This window comes from Diabrotica virgifera, chromosome 8 (genome assembly GCF_917563875.1).
Source record: "Diabrotica virgifera virgifera chromosome 8, PGI_DIABVI_V3a".
Lineage (NCBI taxonomy): Eukaryota > Metazoa > Arthropoda > Insecta > Coleoptera > Chrysomelidae > Diabrotica > Diabrotica virgifera.
Genome location: NC_065450.1, coordinates 58254134 through 58272891, shown reverse-complemented (window position 1 = coordinate 58272891; position 18758 = coordinate 58254134). Strand labels below are relative to the sequence as shown.

The 18758-nt window shown below is 31.9% G+C and overlaps 1 protein-coding gene and 1 long non-coding RNA gene across 2 annotated transcripts in view; both read right to left on the bottom strand.

Annotated features, from left to right (window-relative positions):
• LOC126889286 (succinate--CoA ligase [ADP/GDP-forming] subunit alpha, mitochondrial-like) overlaps window positions 1-12484 on the bottom strand; it is a 32826-nt gene extending 20342 nt beyond the window's left edge. Inside the window, exons 1-2 of the mRNA XM_050657411.1 lie at window positions 12102-12484; window positions 4064-4262 (exon numbers count right to left, since the gene is read on the bottom strand). Of these exons, the coding sequence (XP_050513368.1) occupies window positions 4064-4262; window positions 12102-12425 (523 nt within the window). The 5' untranslated portion in view covers window positions 12426-12484. The remainder of the gene's footprint in view (window positions 1-4063; window positions 4263-12101) is intronic.
• Window positions 259-2126, bottom strand: LOC126889287 (uncharacterized). The gene is made up of 2 exons (XR_007699971.1): window positions 1484-2126; window positions 259-1423 (listed from the first exon to the last, which is right to left on the bottom strand). It is a non-coding gene; the product is annotated as an uncharacterized LOC126889287 (long non-coding RNA).
• Window positions 12485-18758: the final 6274 nt, after the last annotated feature.

Here is an 18758-nt window from a genome sequence, read left to right as displayed (position 1 = left end):
GTATCTTAGAATCCCTTAGAAGTAAATAATAAATCATGTATAGTCGGTTCGCTAAACTCAGACGCAACTGGCTAGATATTTTAGTCGGTAATTTTTTTGTTTTTTGCCAATTTTGCAAAAATTGGCAAAATTACTAACTATTTAGTAATTATTTACTATTTAGTAACTATTTTTTGCCAATTTTACTAAAATTAACAAAATTACGGAATAAAATATCTAGCCAGTTGTGTCTGAGTTTAGCGAACAGACTATACCTAGTTTTATTTTCATCAATAAATTCATGAAAGTATGACTGATGTTGAAAATTCATTTGACATACTGGCAAATAATTGTAATTCCTTCAGAGGAGGTGTCCCTAGAAAGAATAACATATGTTTTATATTAAAATATATTAAATTCATATTGATTAGCAGAATAAATAGAGTTTTTAGGTTTAATTCTCCTCATTCACATAATTTAATACCAGATAATGTCGCCCTACTTCCATATGCTAATGACCTAGTTTTTTATATAACAGCCTAAACCCCATTTTGGACTCCATTCACATTAACCAATATTATCAGATATTCATGAATAGTGTCACCACAATCTTCTTTAACAACATACTATTCTTTCATAGATCTGGTCGTTATCACAATATAATCCCATATATACCAAAAATTCATGCTCGAGTGAGAAATTGGAAAGCCAAGCAAAGGATAGGAAAGAGTGGAAGCTGATTCTGGAACAGGCCAAGACCCACCATGGGCTGTAGAGCCAATGCTGATACCTAAAAATGAACTCAAATATTTAGTGGTCTTTTTGTCCCGCAATCTTAACTAGAATAAGCATATTGAAAATATAATTGGAAAAACTATTAAAGGCATGGCTGTGCTGCCTAGTAAGGCCCATATAGATTTTTGAAGCATCTTTATGAAACCAGCACGTAAACAATTATTATAGATTTAAAAATTAGACTCACTATGGATAGAGTAGTAAGATGATACAACGAATGCAGAGGTAACCGTCTATATTTGTTATCAATGGTTTCTAGGAACATGGTTCTTCAAAACAGATGTCAATGATTTTTAGAGTTTAGATAAAGACGGTTATGTACCAAATTCATGAAAAAAATTTACACTTTCTCAGAATCATCCAACGATTTGAAACATATACTCATACCTTCAATTATATATGTCATAGATTCCCTTAAGGCACTTTGCCACTGGTTGTAACTTCTCAATAGATGTGCCTACAGAATTACAAAATTATCATTCCAAGACATATTTCGTTTATTTTATTTTGCGTTGTTTTGCAACCCGCTTTTCAGTATTTCTGCAAAGGCCTGCTCCTCAAGATGCATATTTAAAAGTTAATGTAACAACACTGAGGACTGTTCATAGAAAGTTTATCACATTGAACAATTTCTTTTCATTCTGCAAACCTAAAACGACAGCACGTCAAAAATGATGTCAATGATATTAAATAGAATTTACGTTCTTACCGATTTTCATCCATGGGGCTGTGCCATGGGCAACAGGAAGAAACTCAAATTTTTATGGTGCCTGGAATTTTGCCACATAAATAAACACACACATTGCCTTTGGGTTAAATTCATCATAATCCCAATTCAAAATCACCAACCTTCTTAGAAAACTGGAGAAATACCACAGTAATGCACATTAAATTCGAAGTAAACCAACTTAACAATTGCAAAATATGAGAAAACAATAATAAATAACTCTAAATAAACAACTGTTTGTTTATAAGGTTATGTTTGGAATAAACATACATAAATAAACCAGATCTACTCACTGTTGCCAAATGTCACCAATTTAGATAGTTACTTGTGATTAATTGTTTGAATACATTCAATCAATAATCAGAAAATATTATTTTTCAAATTTTATACAAGTGTGTACGTAAAGGATTTTACCATTTATGAATTTAATTTTCAGCTTTTTGAAAAAAATCGATAATCATAATTATTTTATTATAATTTTGGAATATTCTTTATCGGAATATTTTAAATCTTGCAACAGCAACATTTTCCTCCTAGTCTACTGCGCAGTCTGCTAGGAGTTTCTGCAAGCGCAGGAACCGCATAAAAACTAGAGTGAACTAACTGTTTCGAATAGCAAAAAAACTGTGCTAAAGTTAACTTTTGCCAAAGACAATGAAGAAGGTGTATTATTGCAAGAAAAAATTTAAAATAAAGACAAGTCATTTTCACGATAATTTACTGCAGAATAATAGTATTTCTTTAGTTTTTAACCATGGCGTCTTTATACTTATTTTTGTGACAAATATACATTTGTAAAAAAAAGTAATACAATTTTAATAAAAAAGTTGAATTGTCTCCAAACATCCAATATTTTTCTTGAACACTTTTTATAAGAAGAATGTCACAACTCAAAAAGATTATGGCTTAAATTAGGATTAGAAAATTATGAGATTGACAAATCCAAAATTTTAGCCTGTTTGCAGTTATGTGTTTGTAAAGTTTATTTTATCTATATAAAATATATAAGTATAAAGCTATATATTTTATATAGATTTTTAAATGACCATTTCTGAAAACTTATGTCACATTATGATATACGACGGTCTTCTTTGAAGGTACAAGTAAGATTATTTTTATATAATAATCAAAAATAATTATTAGGGAGCGAATTTATATGCGATCAATTTTGAGAAAATATGCGCATCTATATGCAGTAAAACATTACGAAATATGCGCAAGATATGCACAAAATTCAAAAATGCGCACTTCGAGAAACCACAAACTTTCTGTTCTATTCTTTTCTAGTGGGTTCTTTTCTTCTTTTATAAGGGGGGGGGGGCGGAAATCTTATTTATTATCTTTCAAATAAAACCATTATTTTTTATAAAATATGCAATTTATTCTCATTTTTTACAAAAACTGATACCAATAGTTACCTATTAAAATAAAACAACAATATCACTATATATATCTTAGATTATAATTCACTACAATGTGTTTTTCCAATTTTTTTACGACGAAACATTTTCTTTGATTAGATAAAATATTTTTATAACTTGAAAAACTCCTTTTAACATCACCAGAAGTAATTGGGGCGTATTTAAAATAACTTGTTAAAGCCGAAAATTCTGCACCAAAATCAATTTCAAAATTTCCATTAAAAATTTCGCATATATCCTAAAAAGTTTTAAAGCTATTATTTTTTTCTAGTACCAATTCTAATTTCTTTTTAACTGAATTACTGATTTCACCGGGAACTTTCAAAATGTTTGCTTTAAAATTTCTATCTATTTCGACGGACCCTGTTAAAGATATTTTCCGCTTTTCTAAACTATTTATGGTTTTTCCTATAAAACTATATGCTTCTTGATATAAGTTAGCTGATTTGCCAATGAAGTTGTTTTAACAATATGTTGTGCCTTTATAATAGCAGCACTGTCTTTGGCGTTAAATTCAAAAAGCAATTCCTTAATTGCGACAAAATGTTCAGCATAAAAATTGCAGCTTCCAACCAAGTTTCCCACCTAGTCAGTGCTGGGTCGGGAGGTAAAGGTACATTAGGTAATTTGTTCCTGTACAACTGAACCCGTAAAATACCTTTGACGAATACTTTTTTTACGCTACTTATTAGTACATTTACATCAGGGAATTCACCTCTAATATGTTCCGTTAATAATTACCGTTAGAAAATCGAAAACTATGCTTAAAGGTGAAAATTCTCTTAACAATAGGGGATTTAAAAGAATCACCAGAATTATAGGTACCTACTAAATATGATAAAAGTAAATAAAATTCGGATTTTTCGGTAAACCATCCTTCATCATTATAGAACAGTCTGTGCGGGGAAATATTTTGTGTAGAATTAAAAAATTAATTTTTTTTTTGACTTAAATGTTTTTAAATAGGCACAAAATATGCATGTTTTTTAAAAATAATCAAAATTTAGTAAAGTTCTTAAATATGTGAAATATGCATGCAATATGCATTTAGCATAAAATCCGCTCCCTAATAATTATAATATATTATACAAAAGTCATTATTTTAAAGTAGGTATATTTTCGAACAGAATAAAACTTTTACCTTGTTTGTGAATGGCATTTGGCATTATTCCAATTTTACATTGTCCTGAAGCAATGATACCAGGACAATTTGGACCAATTACTCTTGATTTGGTCTGCCCTATCAGCGCATGCCTAACCCTTACCATATCGTGCTGGGGTATTCCATCGGTTATAACCACAATTAATGGTATTTCGGCCATTATTGATTCAAGAATTGCCTAGAACAAAACTTTTAATTTACATCCTCGAATATACAAATATTGTCAGAAAGAAAAGAAAAATAGCAAAAGAGACATTTGGGGAATAATTCGGACAAAGAATAAACTAAAAATGCATAACAAGTAACATACATTTTCTGATGCACTATAAGATCTATGAATAAAGACAACAAAATTGAAAAAAAAATCAATAATCAACGACAGGACATCTCATCGAAAGACACAAAAAATGAAGGTAAGAATAAAAGAAGCGAAGACTGAGATATGACAATAAATAATGAAAATGGAACTCTGAGCATGTGATTAACTAGGCAACATATTTTATAATAATGGAATATATAGAACAGACAAAAAGGTAGATAAAAAAGAATGTGTGTGTACTTTGTAAGCACGTAAGAAGTTATACTTCTATTATATGATTTAAACGAAATTAATATACTTTTTATTTATATTTTATTTAAATATTAAACTAATTTATACTTACTACTTCTCAAACATTTTTATTAAAACAGTGCCAAATATTAAAATAATAAAAGAATAAAACACACACAAACACATTAAACATGCTACAAATGATTTCTGAAAATTAATTGTCGGAAATTTTTTTAACTAAATACATATTTTCTGAAAATAAAATTATATAATAAATATACTTACAATCATGAAATGTATAAAAAAAATAAAAAAATAAAAGTTTCTATTGGGATTCGAACCAGCTTATCAGCGCGGTTGGTATTGGGGTTCATTCGCCTTAAACGCTTCGCCACGGAGACAATGTGTCATTATGTGCGAAGATCGACTAACTAAACGGATTAAACTTTTGACATTTGTGAATTAAATCAAATTATTTTAATTTTGAATTGAAATGATTTAGAATTGAAAAAATACAATAAAACATAGAGTAACAAAACAGTATATTAGGTGAATATTGATAGAAATTTTGATGGTAATCAAAGTATGTAAATAAAAGTATTACATACTATGTATTTTGGTAGGTTCAAATAGGTAGGTACCTATGATACATTTACAATTATTATGTACCTGTTGCTTTTAAAAACTATTTAAAAGTCACTACAATTATAAACTTTTTTGTTTCTGTCCTCACAATATTAAAACTAATATATGTATTATAGATTTGTTTACCTTCATATTGAACAATTATTTATTATTGACAGATCATTTCAACACCCAATCAGAGCCCGTATAACGACTAATACCATACTGTCGGTGTGCGCATGCGCGCAGATTAATATAAATTCACCCTCAATCTCAATCGCGCCTAAAGAAGTATAACTTCAAAAAACATATATTATTATAAATTCAATGTAAGACATTTAATAATACATTTAATTCATAATATATTCAATGAAAGACCTACACACGATACTAAACACAGTTTGTGGGTGCCGTAGAGTAAAATTTTTTGGAAAATACGAAATTATACATTATTTTAAGCTATTTCAAAAAAAAAATTGCGATTATCCAATCGTTTAAACAAAAAACGACTTTGAAAATTGAATTTTATACAGACCGCCATATTGATAATTACATGTGACGTTGCTGGATGTTGCCAAATCTATAAAAATGTTTAGTATTACAAGTAACGAATATAGACGCATTTTTAACATTTTAAGTGGAAAAATGGACCTAACCTAACCAAACCAAGTGCGGGAGCACGCCAAATAGAATTCTATTTTAGTGACATCACGTTGCCTAGCAACCGTCGATTCTCCCATTATGAAATTCTATTTTGTGACGTCAGCAAAATAGAATTCTATTTTTCTCGATTTATCTTTGAAATCTAGGGATTTTTAAAGTGTGACATAATTTTTATATATTTATTGCTAGCGCCACCTACTATTGCAGTAATTAAACATATAGAATTCAAATTTAACAATACAGTTTTCTTCAACTTTGTTGACGTTTAATGTTGTGTTACAAATTGACATTGACAGCTGACAATGACAATTTCTTTTTTTGTTGACATTGGCAGCTGACAAACAGTAATGACAATTTTTCTTTTTTGTTGACATTGACAGCTGACAATGACATTTTCTTCTTTTTTCGTTGATGTTGACAATCACATTTTCTTATTTTTTTTGTTGAGTTTGACAGCTTGTAACACGACAAATTAGATAAACAAAGAGATTTAATTAGAGTTGGACAAAATTCGTGCTACATAATTCTTTAGTACCTCGGTTGCTCAAGCCATCAAGAGATTTAAGAAAGTGGATTCTTATAAGGTGTTATGATATACTCTTATTAGCTTAGAAAAATTAGAAAGATAGAAAAATCGGAATATGGATGTGAAATAAAAAATAAAGAAAAAAAATAAAATATTGGGCGCCACTGGTTACCTAAGGAACCAGAATTTATACAAAAAAAACAAATATTAAAAGAAAAATGGTATTAAATCAAAATAAAACAGAAAATAGTCAAATAAAAAAATATACATAATATACAGAATATTATAACGTAACTTACCTTATTTATTCAGAATTCTATACTCAGTCAATTTTTAATGTTCTTACGATTCAAGAGAGAAGGGAAGAAAATAAATTGTATGTTGAAAATCAAACATTATTTATTAAAAACAAAAAAATTAATCTCTGATCTCTCTGTTATAATTAGAGACCAGATTACCAATTAATCAAAGATGAGACGAAACAGTTTTACAAATATAAAAATTATACCTTAACAATTAGTGTCCTGGCTTCTTCCTCGTAGCTTGATTCGAAAGTCCAAGGCGCTATTGCACTCGCGAAACACGTCACTGTCGTTAGTTACAGCAAACAGCAAACAGTACATTGTTTATAAACAAACATTATTAGAGAAAAATTCAGCTTTCACTTGAAGATAAATAGTTTAAAAGTTCGTTAAACTGGATCAAATTTTACTTTTACTCGAATAAAATTATTTAGTTAAGACTCGAACATAAATCATTTAGTTAGACTCGAACATGATTATTGAAAGTTCATTAACTTTGACCAAAATAAAGTATGTGAGCATACTACATGTTTTAACTGCACTGTTAAACATAGTAATGAGAAAATTGAAACTCTTCTCTCCTACTTCTGGTTCTGACTGCTTAAAAGAAATTAGTGGGTACCAAAATTGGTATGAAATGATAACGACGATTTGCTTAGAAACAGCGAGAAAATCGCCGGAGTTCACGATACACCATCACATTCGCCGGGCTGGAATCATCCTAGCCGGCTGGGAAACTGGAAAACTACATTCCGAAACACTCAATGGAACTCAACTCACATGACCATGGCCCTGGTGGAACTCATCACTCAACTTCACTTGATGGTGACTTCTACGGAACTGCTCCTTAGGACCGCTAACTCGATCCTTCTCAAGTTGGGTTCCTTCTTCCAAAAAAAAGTGACTTCCTACTTAGACCAATAGGAATCATACCAGATATCTCTCTACCAATCAAATGGTCAGAAAAACTCTCAAGACATCCCTCGAACGCCATGATGGTTTTACTTTCAACCAATTACAAATACTTAAACTTCGCAATAACAAAATCCCTTGAGTTTACACGAAATGCGATGACTCAGAATATTACAGTTAGTCCTCAGAAACAATATTTCAGAGTTTTACTAAAAGCCTCGACTTAGGTTAAGCCTTTCCTGTTGCAATACACATACAATAGGATTCTTGTCTGTGAATATCATAAAAATCTTTCATCTTCTAGACTGCAACAGTCTACAGCATAGCAGGGGTTCTTCCTCTAGCTATTTGGATATACCGACGAACACAAAAAGACTGTAAATATCATAAAAACCTTTTAATACTCTGAGTCCCTACTTAACGTGGAACCTCTTTGAAAAATATTCCGTTTACAATTTTGTAGGATATCAACAATTTTGGGGCACCTTTGTACACCAAATTTCAAAGAATCGCAAGAACCGAAATAAACATCCAAATCCCGTGAGAATTGAATAACGCCATACTCTGCCTATGCGGAAGATCGATATACAGGGCGTAGCGAAAGTATTACTGGGTCGGAATTTCAAATATTTAAACGGTGGGACTTTGAGCGTGTTTCAAGCTGACAAAGACAATTTCTTCTTTTCTTGTTGAGTTTAACAGCTGACAAATGGTAATGAAAATTTCTTTTTTTTTTGTTGACATTGACAGCTAAGAATGACATTTTCTTCTTTTTTTGTTGAGATTGACAGCTGACAATGACATTTTCTTCTATTTCTGTTGAGATTGACAGCTGACAATGACATTTTCTTCTTTTTTTGTTGGGATTGACAGTTGACAATGACAATTTCTTCTTATTTTTGTTCTATCATACACGGAATAGTAAACAATTGTATGTTCTGTGCTTGTGAATTGGGTTAGGGATTTCTAGGGAAAATTGAAGCTCCTGTCTAGGGAGATCCAGAAATTTCATATGGCAATCCTGCATCGGTAGGTTATCTCACGGCTCAGTGAAGGAACATAACGAAACATAACGAAACCTACCTTACCCTAATCAAAATTGGGCCGTGAAATAAGCTGCCGACGCCCGTACGAGCATCTATATGCCTTACCTTATACTATTAGTCGAGGAAATGAAGCTGAAAAAATGGCAAAACCTTGAAATTTTTTCGTCCAGCATCGACTTGTACAAAAATTTGGGATTAGGCTCATTACACCCTCTAGTTCATTTTTTATATTGAGCCGTTTACGCTTTTGTTTTTTTAAGGGTGAAAACTACCCCAATTGTAAAAAATTATAAAATAACATATTAAACTTTAATATTGTCAACATTTCGTTCTTATTAGTTACATAATTATTGTTTTCTGCTTTAAGACATACTATCATAATATTTCAACCCTTAAAACCACCCTTGTTGGAGCTATATATAAAACATTTACTTATCCTAAAAGAATAATTTCGGCTTGAATCGATTTACATAAATATTTGGTATTAGGATCGTCTCACCCTGTACTTCATATTCTATATCATGCTTAAAGGCGTTGATTATTTTTAGGGGTGTAAACTACCCCTTATTTTCAAAAATTATATAAAAACATTGTAAACTTTAATATGGATAAAATTTGGTTTTGATTGGTTAAATAATGATTGTTTTATACTCTAGGATATAATATCATAATATTTCAACCCTTAAAAAGTACCCTTAATAACATTACAGTTTTTATAAGTAGATATTTTAATAGATCTATACAGAAAAAAAGTAGAATTAAAGAATTACAAAAACATTTATTTACACAAAAATACGAATTTACAAATATGTACAAATACAAATACAAATAGGTTTTTGTCATCTTTCATTATACGAAACGGTTCTGTGGTATTATACGTACATTGAAAATTATCCATAAGCGGACTATTCGAATTTTTCGAAAAAAAATTCGTTTTATAAACATAGGTCCTTCATTTTTAGCGATAACAAGTTTTTTCAAATACGACTTTGTAAGATTTTTGAAGAGTTATAAGATTGTGTAAACTAAATTCCGTAAGATCCCTTAGTTTTTAATTAGGGTGGGTTTGAAGGGCTCGGATAAAGGGATGTTTGCTCGTAAATAGAGGTTTTAAACAGCTATATCTCGCTAACTGTTCACTGTAATAAAAATTTATGAACAAAGGAACTTTAGCTATTAAAAAACTACAATTTAGTAGCCCATTATTTCTTTCGTATCTCCAGTATTTTCGGAGATAGTTTGAAGTAAGTGGTGAAAAATGAGAAATTGCAAAAAATCAATTCTTCTTTATACTCCAATTTTTCCAAAATTAGACCTTTTAGATAGGTCAAACTTCTTGGGTGTATTCATAATACAAATATAAAAGGAATTATAAAAAGGTGAAGAACAATTTTCAATTAGGAGGGTTGTTTTCACTGATTATTTCATAGAGAAAAGCAGGTACCGACTTTTTTTAATCATAAGTCGCTTAATTTTCAGGCTAGAAACTTTTTATTGTTATTTTTTGAAATGTCTAACTGTATACTTAAAAAATATTTTTTAAGCATTTCCTCGAAAAATGCAAATTTTTTCCGTTATTTGGCTTTGAATATTTCAAATTATTCATTTGACGAAAAAAACTAACTTTTAACATGCCGTATCTCGGTTTGTATTGATCTTAAAGATATTACAGAAAAAGAATTTAGTTTGCGTTACTAAAAGATATAATTTTGATATCTACAGTTTTTTTGATTAAATGCATATTTTTCGAGATATTATCAAAAAACCCTCTAAAAATGTCGATTTTTTCGTCGAAAAACTGTTACTTTCAAGCGCGAATAACTCTAAAAAAATTAGTTTTACGAAGAAAATGTAAAAAACATTTTTTTCTTAGAATTACTTTTTACATCGATTTACATGGTTAAAATGTAATAAAAAATTCCCGCCCACGAGATGGGGTGGCAACCAGCCCAAGGCTTTAGCGTACAGCAGCATGATATTGTTTTTCTGAAGCTATTTTCTTGTGGCATTTTTATAATCAAGTATATTCAAATGGGAAATAAGCCACAATTTTACCTAAAAATGATTTTATTAACGTCTACTTTAAAATGTATAATACGTGTCTGAATTGCCGATATAAATGAGTCAGATTAAATAAATTATTAGAAGAATTTTTTACTAAGCAACAACATTTTTGTTTATTTAGTATTATTTTGTATTTTGACAACGACACCCGACTTTCGAAACGTTAATAAAATCATTTTTAGGTAAAATTGTGGCTTATTTCCCATTTAAATATACTTGAGCATGATATTGAAAATGATCCTCGGACTATTCTCTACCTTCTGTGAAAATTTCAAGTAAATCCATGCTGGACGAAAAAATTGCGAGCCAAAATGCTTAATTTCCTCGACTATTATACTCTTAGCATCCATATAAGGTAGAAACAGGGAACTCATTACGCCAAGTCTTCTCAAGTATTGTTTAAAGCGAATTTAACACTCTTCTACCTGATTTGTACAAACCCTTGTTTGTGGATCCTTAAAATATTTGGTATGAGTAACAGTTTTGTGAATATAGCCATATTTTTTTAAATTGGAAATAACCTTTCCACTTGTATGTCCATATTTCAGTACCTTAATGGACATTTTTTTTATTTTATCTAATCACTTTTTAAAACTGTATCATACCTCCCCAAAAATAATAATAAAACGTACAATAATACAATAAAATAATTATACCTCGGTACATATAGAGAAACTTACAACAAAAATTGGCAACCTCGCACAGCCACTCTCATAAGTTGATCTAAATTTCGTAAATAAATTAAATATCATAACAATATGGCCAACGGAACGCCAAAGGACAACACAGAAAATTTACAATTTTGATGAATTTCAGAAATATTTTCATTATAATCCAGTATTTTAATAAAAATGATAAATTATACCGTACTCATATGATATAAATAAGATAGTACCTACAAATATATACTTCATAGCCCCATATACTATGGGGCTATCTTATAAAAATGTCTCAAATTAGCAAGGTTATGTGTGGGAAAATTCAATTTTTAAAGTCGTTTTTAATTTAAACAAATGGGTAATCCGCAAATTTTTTTTTGGAAAATATCTTAAAATAATGTATATTTTTATATTTTCCAAAAATTTTTACCCGATGCGGATGAGTACTATCACGTACGGCACTGAATTTGTGATACTGGAGAACAGTTTGGTTTAATAATAAACAAAACATGGTGATCAGTAAGAAGGGTAAAGTCGTAACAAAGATCCAGATAAAAAATGAAGATATCGAACAAGTGGACAAAATGAAATACTTAGCAGTCTGGATTACAGTAGATCCAAATCCGAAAAAATCAGAAATCTTATTTCCTGGAGCTGAAATTGATCCTTACCGCTGCCGCAGTGGGAGGTGGTACGAATATAATACTTGCTTCTGGCTTAACTGCTGCTTTAGCCTCTTTTACTGTAGCAAAAATGGGCAAATTCAAATGCTTCTGTCCACCTTTCTTAGGATTTATCCCACCTACAATAAGTGTTCCATATTCTAAACACAATTTGGCATGAGCCGTTCCACTCTTGCCTGTGAAACCCTGGACTATCACTTTCGTAGCTTTTGATAAAATTATATTTTTTCGCGATTTGTCATAATTGAAACGCATAGATTGAGTAGATAATATCTTCGGTGGCAAAAGTAATTTAAATCTGGAAACTGACATTGTTTATCTGAACTTTGTACAAAAATTCGACATACATGTTAATATATCTGTCAGATCAAATTTTATTTATTTCTAATGTCAAATATGTCAATATATTAATATGTCAAAATTTCAGACAGATTTGACTATGACTACTTCATGATTTATATAATATGGGGTGTGTCAAAAATAGCGTGATAGTTAAATATCTCACGAAATGAACATTGGACCCAAAAACTAATATAGTTATTTTACTAACAAGTGCAGAAAGTCATACTTTTCCGCACGCGACTGCCGTTTGCCAAACGACGCTAAGCGGGAGTTCGGCAAAATGTCGAGTGCGGAAAAGAGACTTTCTGCAAGCGTTAGGAACAATAGTTTTTCTACGAGTCTTTAAAAAATGACCAAATCTTAATCAATTACTCTAATTAATATGAAAATACATATAGTCCAGAAAGCCACTGCGCATCCGCTAGGAAAAATTTTCTAATTCGGATTTTTTGCACAGTCTTACTCAAAAAGGATTTCTTTTAACAAATTTGCATGTTGCCAGGACCAAAAGGTGGTCAAACATTTTTTAAACGTTTTTTTTTTTGTTTTTTTCCTAACATTATTTTTTTTGCATGGAAAAAGTTTTTTTTAGATTTTTTGGATCATTCTAAACAGAAAAGGTCTTTAGTGACTTTTCTCTAAAAATGATAGTTTTTGACATATCAGCGATTAAAAATTGAAAAATTGCGAAATCGGACATTTTTAACCTTTAAAAACTATGTGAAAACTGAAAATTTTAATGTTGCCAAGGTAGGTAGATATTCTTTAAACTTCGATTGATGAAATCCCGAAGAGTTTTTTGCAATACAATATTCAAAACTCCTTTGTTTTTTAATTGTTAATCAAGCGTGCGCGACACTATTTTCCACCGACAGTATGGTGCAAATGAAAGGAATAAATTCGTTATTACGTAAACAGACGTCTTTAAGGAAAAATCACGAAACAGGTCGATTTTTATTTTTAAGTTATGATATTGTGGCACATATGGTATACTAGTGACGTCATCCATCTGGACGTGATGACGTAATCGATGATTTTTTTAAATGAGAATAGGGGTCGTGTGCTAGCTCCTTTGAAAGGTTCTTCAATTCTCTATTCAGTAATATAAACATTTACATAATTATTTATACAGGGTGTCCAAAAAATGTTTATTAAATTAAATTATTTGACAAAAAAAGAAGTAGAAGGACACCCTGTATAAATAATTATGTAAATGTTTAAATTACTGAATAGAGAATTGAAGAACCTTTCAAATGAGCTACCACACGACCCCTATTCTTATTTAAAAAAATCATCGATTACGTCATCACGCCCAGACGGATGACGTCACTAGTATACCATATATGCCTCAATATCATAACTTAAAAATAAAAATCGACCTGTTTCGGGATTTTTCCTTAAAGTCGCCCGTTTACGAAATAACGAATTTATTCCTTTCATTTGCACCATACTGTCGGTGGAAAATAGTGTCGCGCACGCTTGATTAGCAATTAAAAAACAAAGGAGTTTTGAATATTGTATTGCAAAAAACTCTTCGGAATTTCATCAATTGCAGTTTAAAGAATATCTACCTACCTTGGCAACATTCAAATTTTCAGTTTTTCACATAGTTTTTGAGGGTTAAAAATGGCCGATTTCGCAATTTTTCAATTTTTAATCGCTTATATGTCAAAAACTATCATTTTTAGAGAAAAGTTACTAAAGACCTTTTCTATTTGGAATGATCCAAAAAACCTAAAAAAACTTTTTTCCATGCAAAAAAAATTATTTTAGGAAAAAACAAAAAAAAAACGTTTAAAAAATTTTTGACCACGTTTTGGTCCTGGCAACATGCAAATTTGTTAAAAGGAGTCCTTTTTTAATAAGACTGTGCAAAAAATCCGAATTAGAATATTTTTCCTAGCGGATGCGCAGTGGCTTTCTGGACTAATACACAGATTAATTCTTTGACAAGGTTGTCAAAACCAAACTTTCAGCATAATTGGTTAGCATGACGACTATCTTGGTTTCCATGACGACGATTCAAAACCACTGTTATTGTCTACTTATTTGACTTTCGAATATTATGTCAAAATTATTTTATTTCATCGAATTCTCGCGTTAATTTCATTAAAACATGAACATAATAACAATAAGATATATTTGAAATAAATTAGTAAATAATATCTAGATATTAGTTTATTGCATGTATTATAATTACTTTAAGGCCATATTAACATATCTAAATTGACACGCGTGCGGAAAAGTAAAACGCGTGCGGAAAAGTAACACGCGTGCGGAAAAGTAAAACTTTCTAAATTAAAATGCGTGCGCGAAAGTAGACATTTTTGCACGCTCGTAGAAAAAATATGTTTTCAAGAATCTATCGAATGACACCAAACACGACCTCCCCACCCCACCTGGTGGAGGTGAGATAACGTTAAAATCTTAACACTGGAACAGGGAAAGTTTTAATTATGGAACAGGTTAAAAATTTGAAACGTCAGAATACGAAAACGTCACATGTATTTTGTCGGACAGAACTTCCAATTGATTTGTTTCCCTTCCATTAAACTCTCATGCAAAAATCAGACTGCTATTTGCCTCGAATATAATACCTGTCATTTGACACATTCTACGTGTCGGACATATTAAAATGCCCAATATTATTGTCGGACAAATATTATTTCATATATTATATAAAGTTTGCTATTAAATAAACTTAAAAACAACCTGCTAGTTTTCACAATCATAAACTTGTCAGGATGACACGTTCCACAATTAGAACTTCCCCCCATTCCAGTGTTCCCATACATCAAAGTTCGTCCGACGAGACACCGTTAAGCTATAAACAAATTTTCAGCTTGCTATTGATCAACTTTTTTTTGTACGTGATATCCAAGCTTATTAGGAGACTTTATGAACAAAAATGATGATGGCGAAATGACAATTGCATTATCGAATAAGGAAATGCATTTTCCAAAGGCATTTCGAAGTGATGAAAAATGATAAATTTTTGACAGCAGTGTAAGATACCTGGGAAAATGATCGACTATCATTTCCTGGCGCACATGATTTGTTAGTTTTATTTAATTTGTTCTTCTTTAGGAATTATTTTCCTTTATTCATTTTCACGGGTAGCGGGTAGGAACTCCTTTGGAGTCCTTTGGACTCCATTGGATAGTCCTATCAAGGAAAGTAAATCAATCCCTGCCCCCGCAGATTCCAGGAACTTCTTGACCCGGGAAGCTAGTACCTGCTAAGGGTCTCTTGTCCAGAGTCACGGATGAAGTCCAGAACGGCATCCAAGGCGACGAAGAATACTTCCGGTACGGCGAAGATGGCGGAGCTGGCCACCCTCGATTTTAGGGGTAGTATAAGATCACAAACCTAGAAGCGTCTGACCCGGAGCGGGCGGCTTCAAACAGCGTCGGTACTCACAATGAGCGTATGGTGGCTTCTGACTTCTGAGCCACCCTGGATACTTAGGGGTGGTTACCCCCTACCCTAAGGGTTGATGAAATAACTCTTTTCACAGTAGATGCATTTATTTCTATAAGTCAGAGTACTAACGGTAAAGAGCTGGTGGTACGTTAGTTCTCAGTAGCTGTGATGTTTTCCCTTTGGGATCTCAAATCTTAATTACTTTACTGTTCGCGATGGAATTAGAACTAAACATCGATATTCTCTTGTTATTGTTTTGATATATTATAATGAAAGTAAGATTATTTTGATTAAAAGCGCTGAGTCTACTAATATATAAAAATAATGAATACTATTGTTATTTTAAACCGACCTTGGTCAAACCTAAACTGTTACACCGATATTTGCTAATGTAGGTCGAATGTATTTACTATAAACAAACGTAGTTTTGTTTTGCTAAAGATATTTTTAATTATTAAAAGGATTTGTTTTAATAAGAAGATTACTAAGAGATGCCGTGTATCCCAACACAAGCGGCTGAATTAAAAACTCACCAACCCGCCTTGCCAGCGTGGTATTTCAAGGCAAATACCTCCCAACAAAATGTCAGATTTTAAAACAAAAGCGGATGTACCCCAGGTGAGTATAGCGAGAAATCTAAACTCTCACACTGATTTATCAGTCTGTCCCAAGAATTCTGGGGGGAGGGGGGGACAAAAAACTGACGACGCGAAAGACGAAAAAACCTCTAACACTCTTTATCTTTACCTACAATGCCAGAACATTATTATCTGAAGAAAAAGTCACTGAAATGGAAATCAAGATGTCAAAAGTAAAATGGGATATCACTGGAGTCAGTGAAGTAAGACGACATGGAGAAAACCTAACAACACTAAAATCAGGGCATATATTTTATAGTATAGGTAGTGAAACCGAATCAATCGGGGGAGTCGGATCCTTTATACACAAAAGACTTGCAGATGACATAGTGATTACAAGAAGTATATCCACAAGAGTAGCCTATTTAATTGTAAAGCTAAATCGAAGGTATAAAATAAAGATTATTCAGGTATACGCACCAACAACGGACCATCCGGATGAGGAGATTAAAGACTTCTACGATGACATCTCAACGGCACTGAAAGAAACACCAACACATTACACGATTATATGCGGCGACTTTAACGCAAAGATCGGTCTAAAGCAGGATGAACAGGAAACAGCACTAGGTAAATTTGGATCCAAAGGCAGAAACGAGCGTGGCCAAACACTACTAGAATTTCTATTACAACAAAATCTATACCAGATGAATAGTTTCTCCTCTAAAAAAGATCACAGAAGGTGGACGTGGAAAAGCCCGAATGGTAAGACCAGAAACGAGATAGACTACATAATCAGTGACAAAAAATATATATTCAACGATGTCACAGTCCTTAATAGCTTTACCACAAGCAGCGATCATAGAATGGTAAGAGCCAAACTAAAATTAGACTTAATAACAGAAAGACCCAAAATGATTAGGAAGAAAGCCAACCCAATATGGATTGACCCAACGAATTTAAATGAATACCAAGGCAATATCAATAAAATCCTACAACACAATGAATGCATGAATAATGTAGATGCCCTAAACGAAAATATCGTAGAAGCTATTAGAGAGGCTCAAGTAAAATGCTGCACTAAAAGACCCCAAGACGAAAAAATAACCATTGAAATAAAGCAACTAATGGAAACTAGAAGAAAAATCAAAGGAATCAAAAGCACTGACGAAGGAGAACTGCGAAAAATAAACAAAGAAGTATCAAAAGCTGTAAGGAAAGATTTAAGTAAATTTAAGAATGAAAAAGTCTAGCGAACTATAGAAGAGAATAAAAGTCTGAAAGTCCTGAGAAGACGGCTAAACAATGGAAAATGCGAAATACACAGACTAAAGAACAAAGAAGGAGTCCCCACATCAAATAGAGAAGAACTACTACACATAGTTGAAGACTTCTATCAAGAACTATATTACAAGCCAAAGAGAAGACCAAAAGAATTTAGAAGCCGCTGCATCACGCAAAGTTATCAACCAGGGTTCAGAGCTCATGCCAGAGATCACAATAAGCGAAATCCAGGACGCAATGAAAAAGGTGAAAAACAACAAAGCGCCAGGAGAAGATGGAGTCGTAATAGAAGCTATAAAGATACGTGGACGTGCCCTTCTCAACCAAATAAAAATTTTGTTTAACCTTTGTCTAACAGATTGTTGCATACCGGAAACATGGAACAATGCAGTAACAATTTTACTACACAAGAAAGGAGACAAGGCGCACCTAGAAAACTATAGACCAATCAGCTTATTGAACCACATCTATAAAATGTTTATCCGAATAATTACGACAAGACTAGAAAAAAAGTTAAATTTCTACCAACCCCGAGAACAAGCTGGATTCCGCTCAAAATTCGGAACAAACGATCACCTACAAACAGTAAAAACCTTAATAGAAAAGTCGATAGAATATAATACACCACTGGTGCTTATCTTCGTAGATTTTCACAAAGCCTTCGACACTGTGGAATTAGACAGCATTATAACTGCTCTGAACAATAGTAGAATAGATTACCGGTTTACAAAGTTAGTGCAAACATTATACCAAAACGCCACAATGCGTGTAAAACTACATGATACTACCAGAGAAATTCATATCAAGCGAGGTGTGAGACAGGGCGACACTCTCTCACCTAAATTATTTATAGCGGTCCTCGAATACGCCTTTAAAATGCTAAAGTGGGAAAATAGAGGAATAAAAATAGATGAAGAAATGCTCAATCATCTGCGTTTTGCCGAAGATATAGTATTTATTACTGAAGATCTGGGTGAAGCACAACAAATGCTACTAGAATTAGAAAACGTATCTTCAA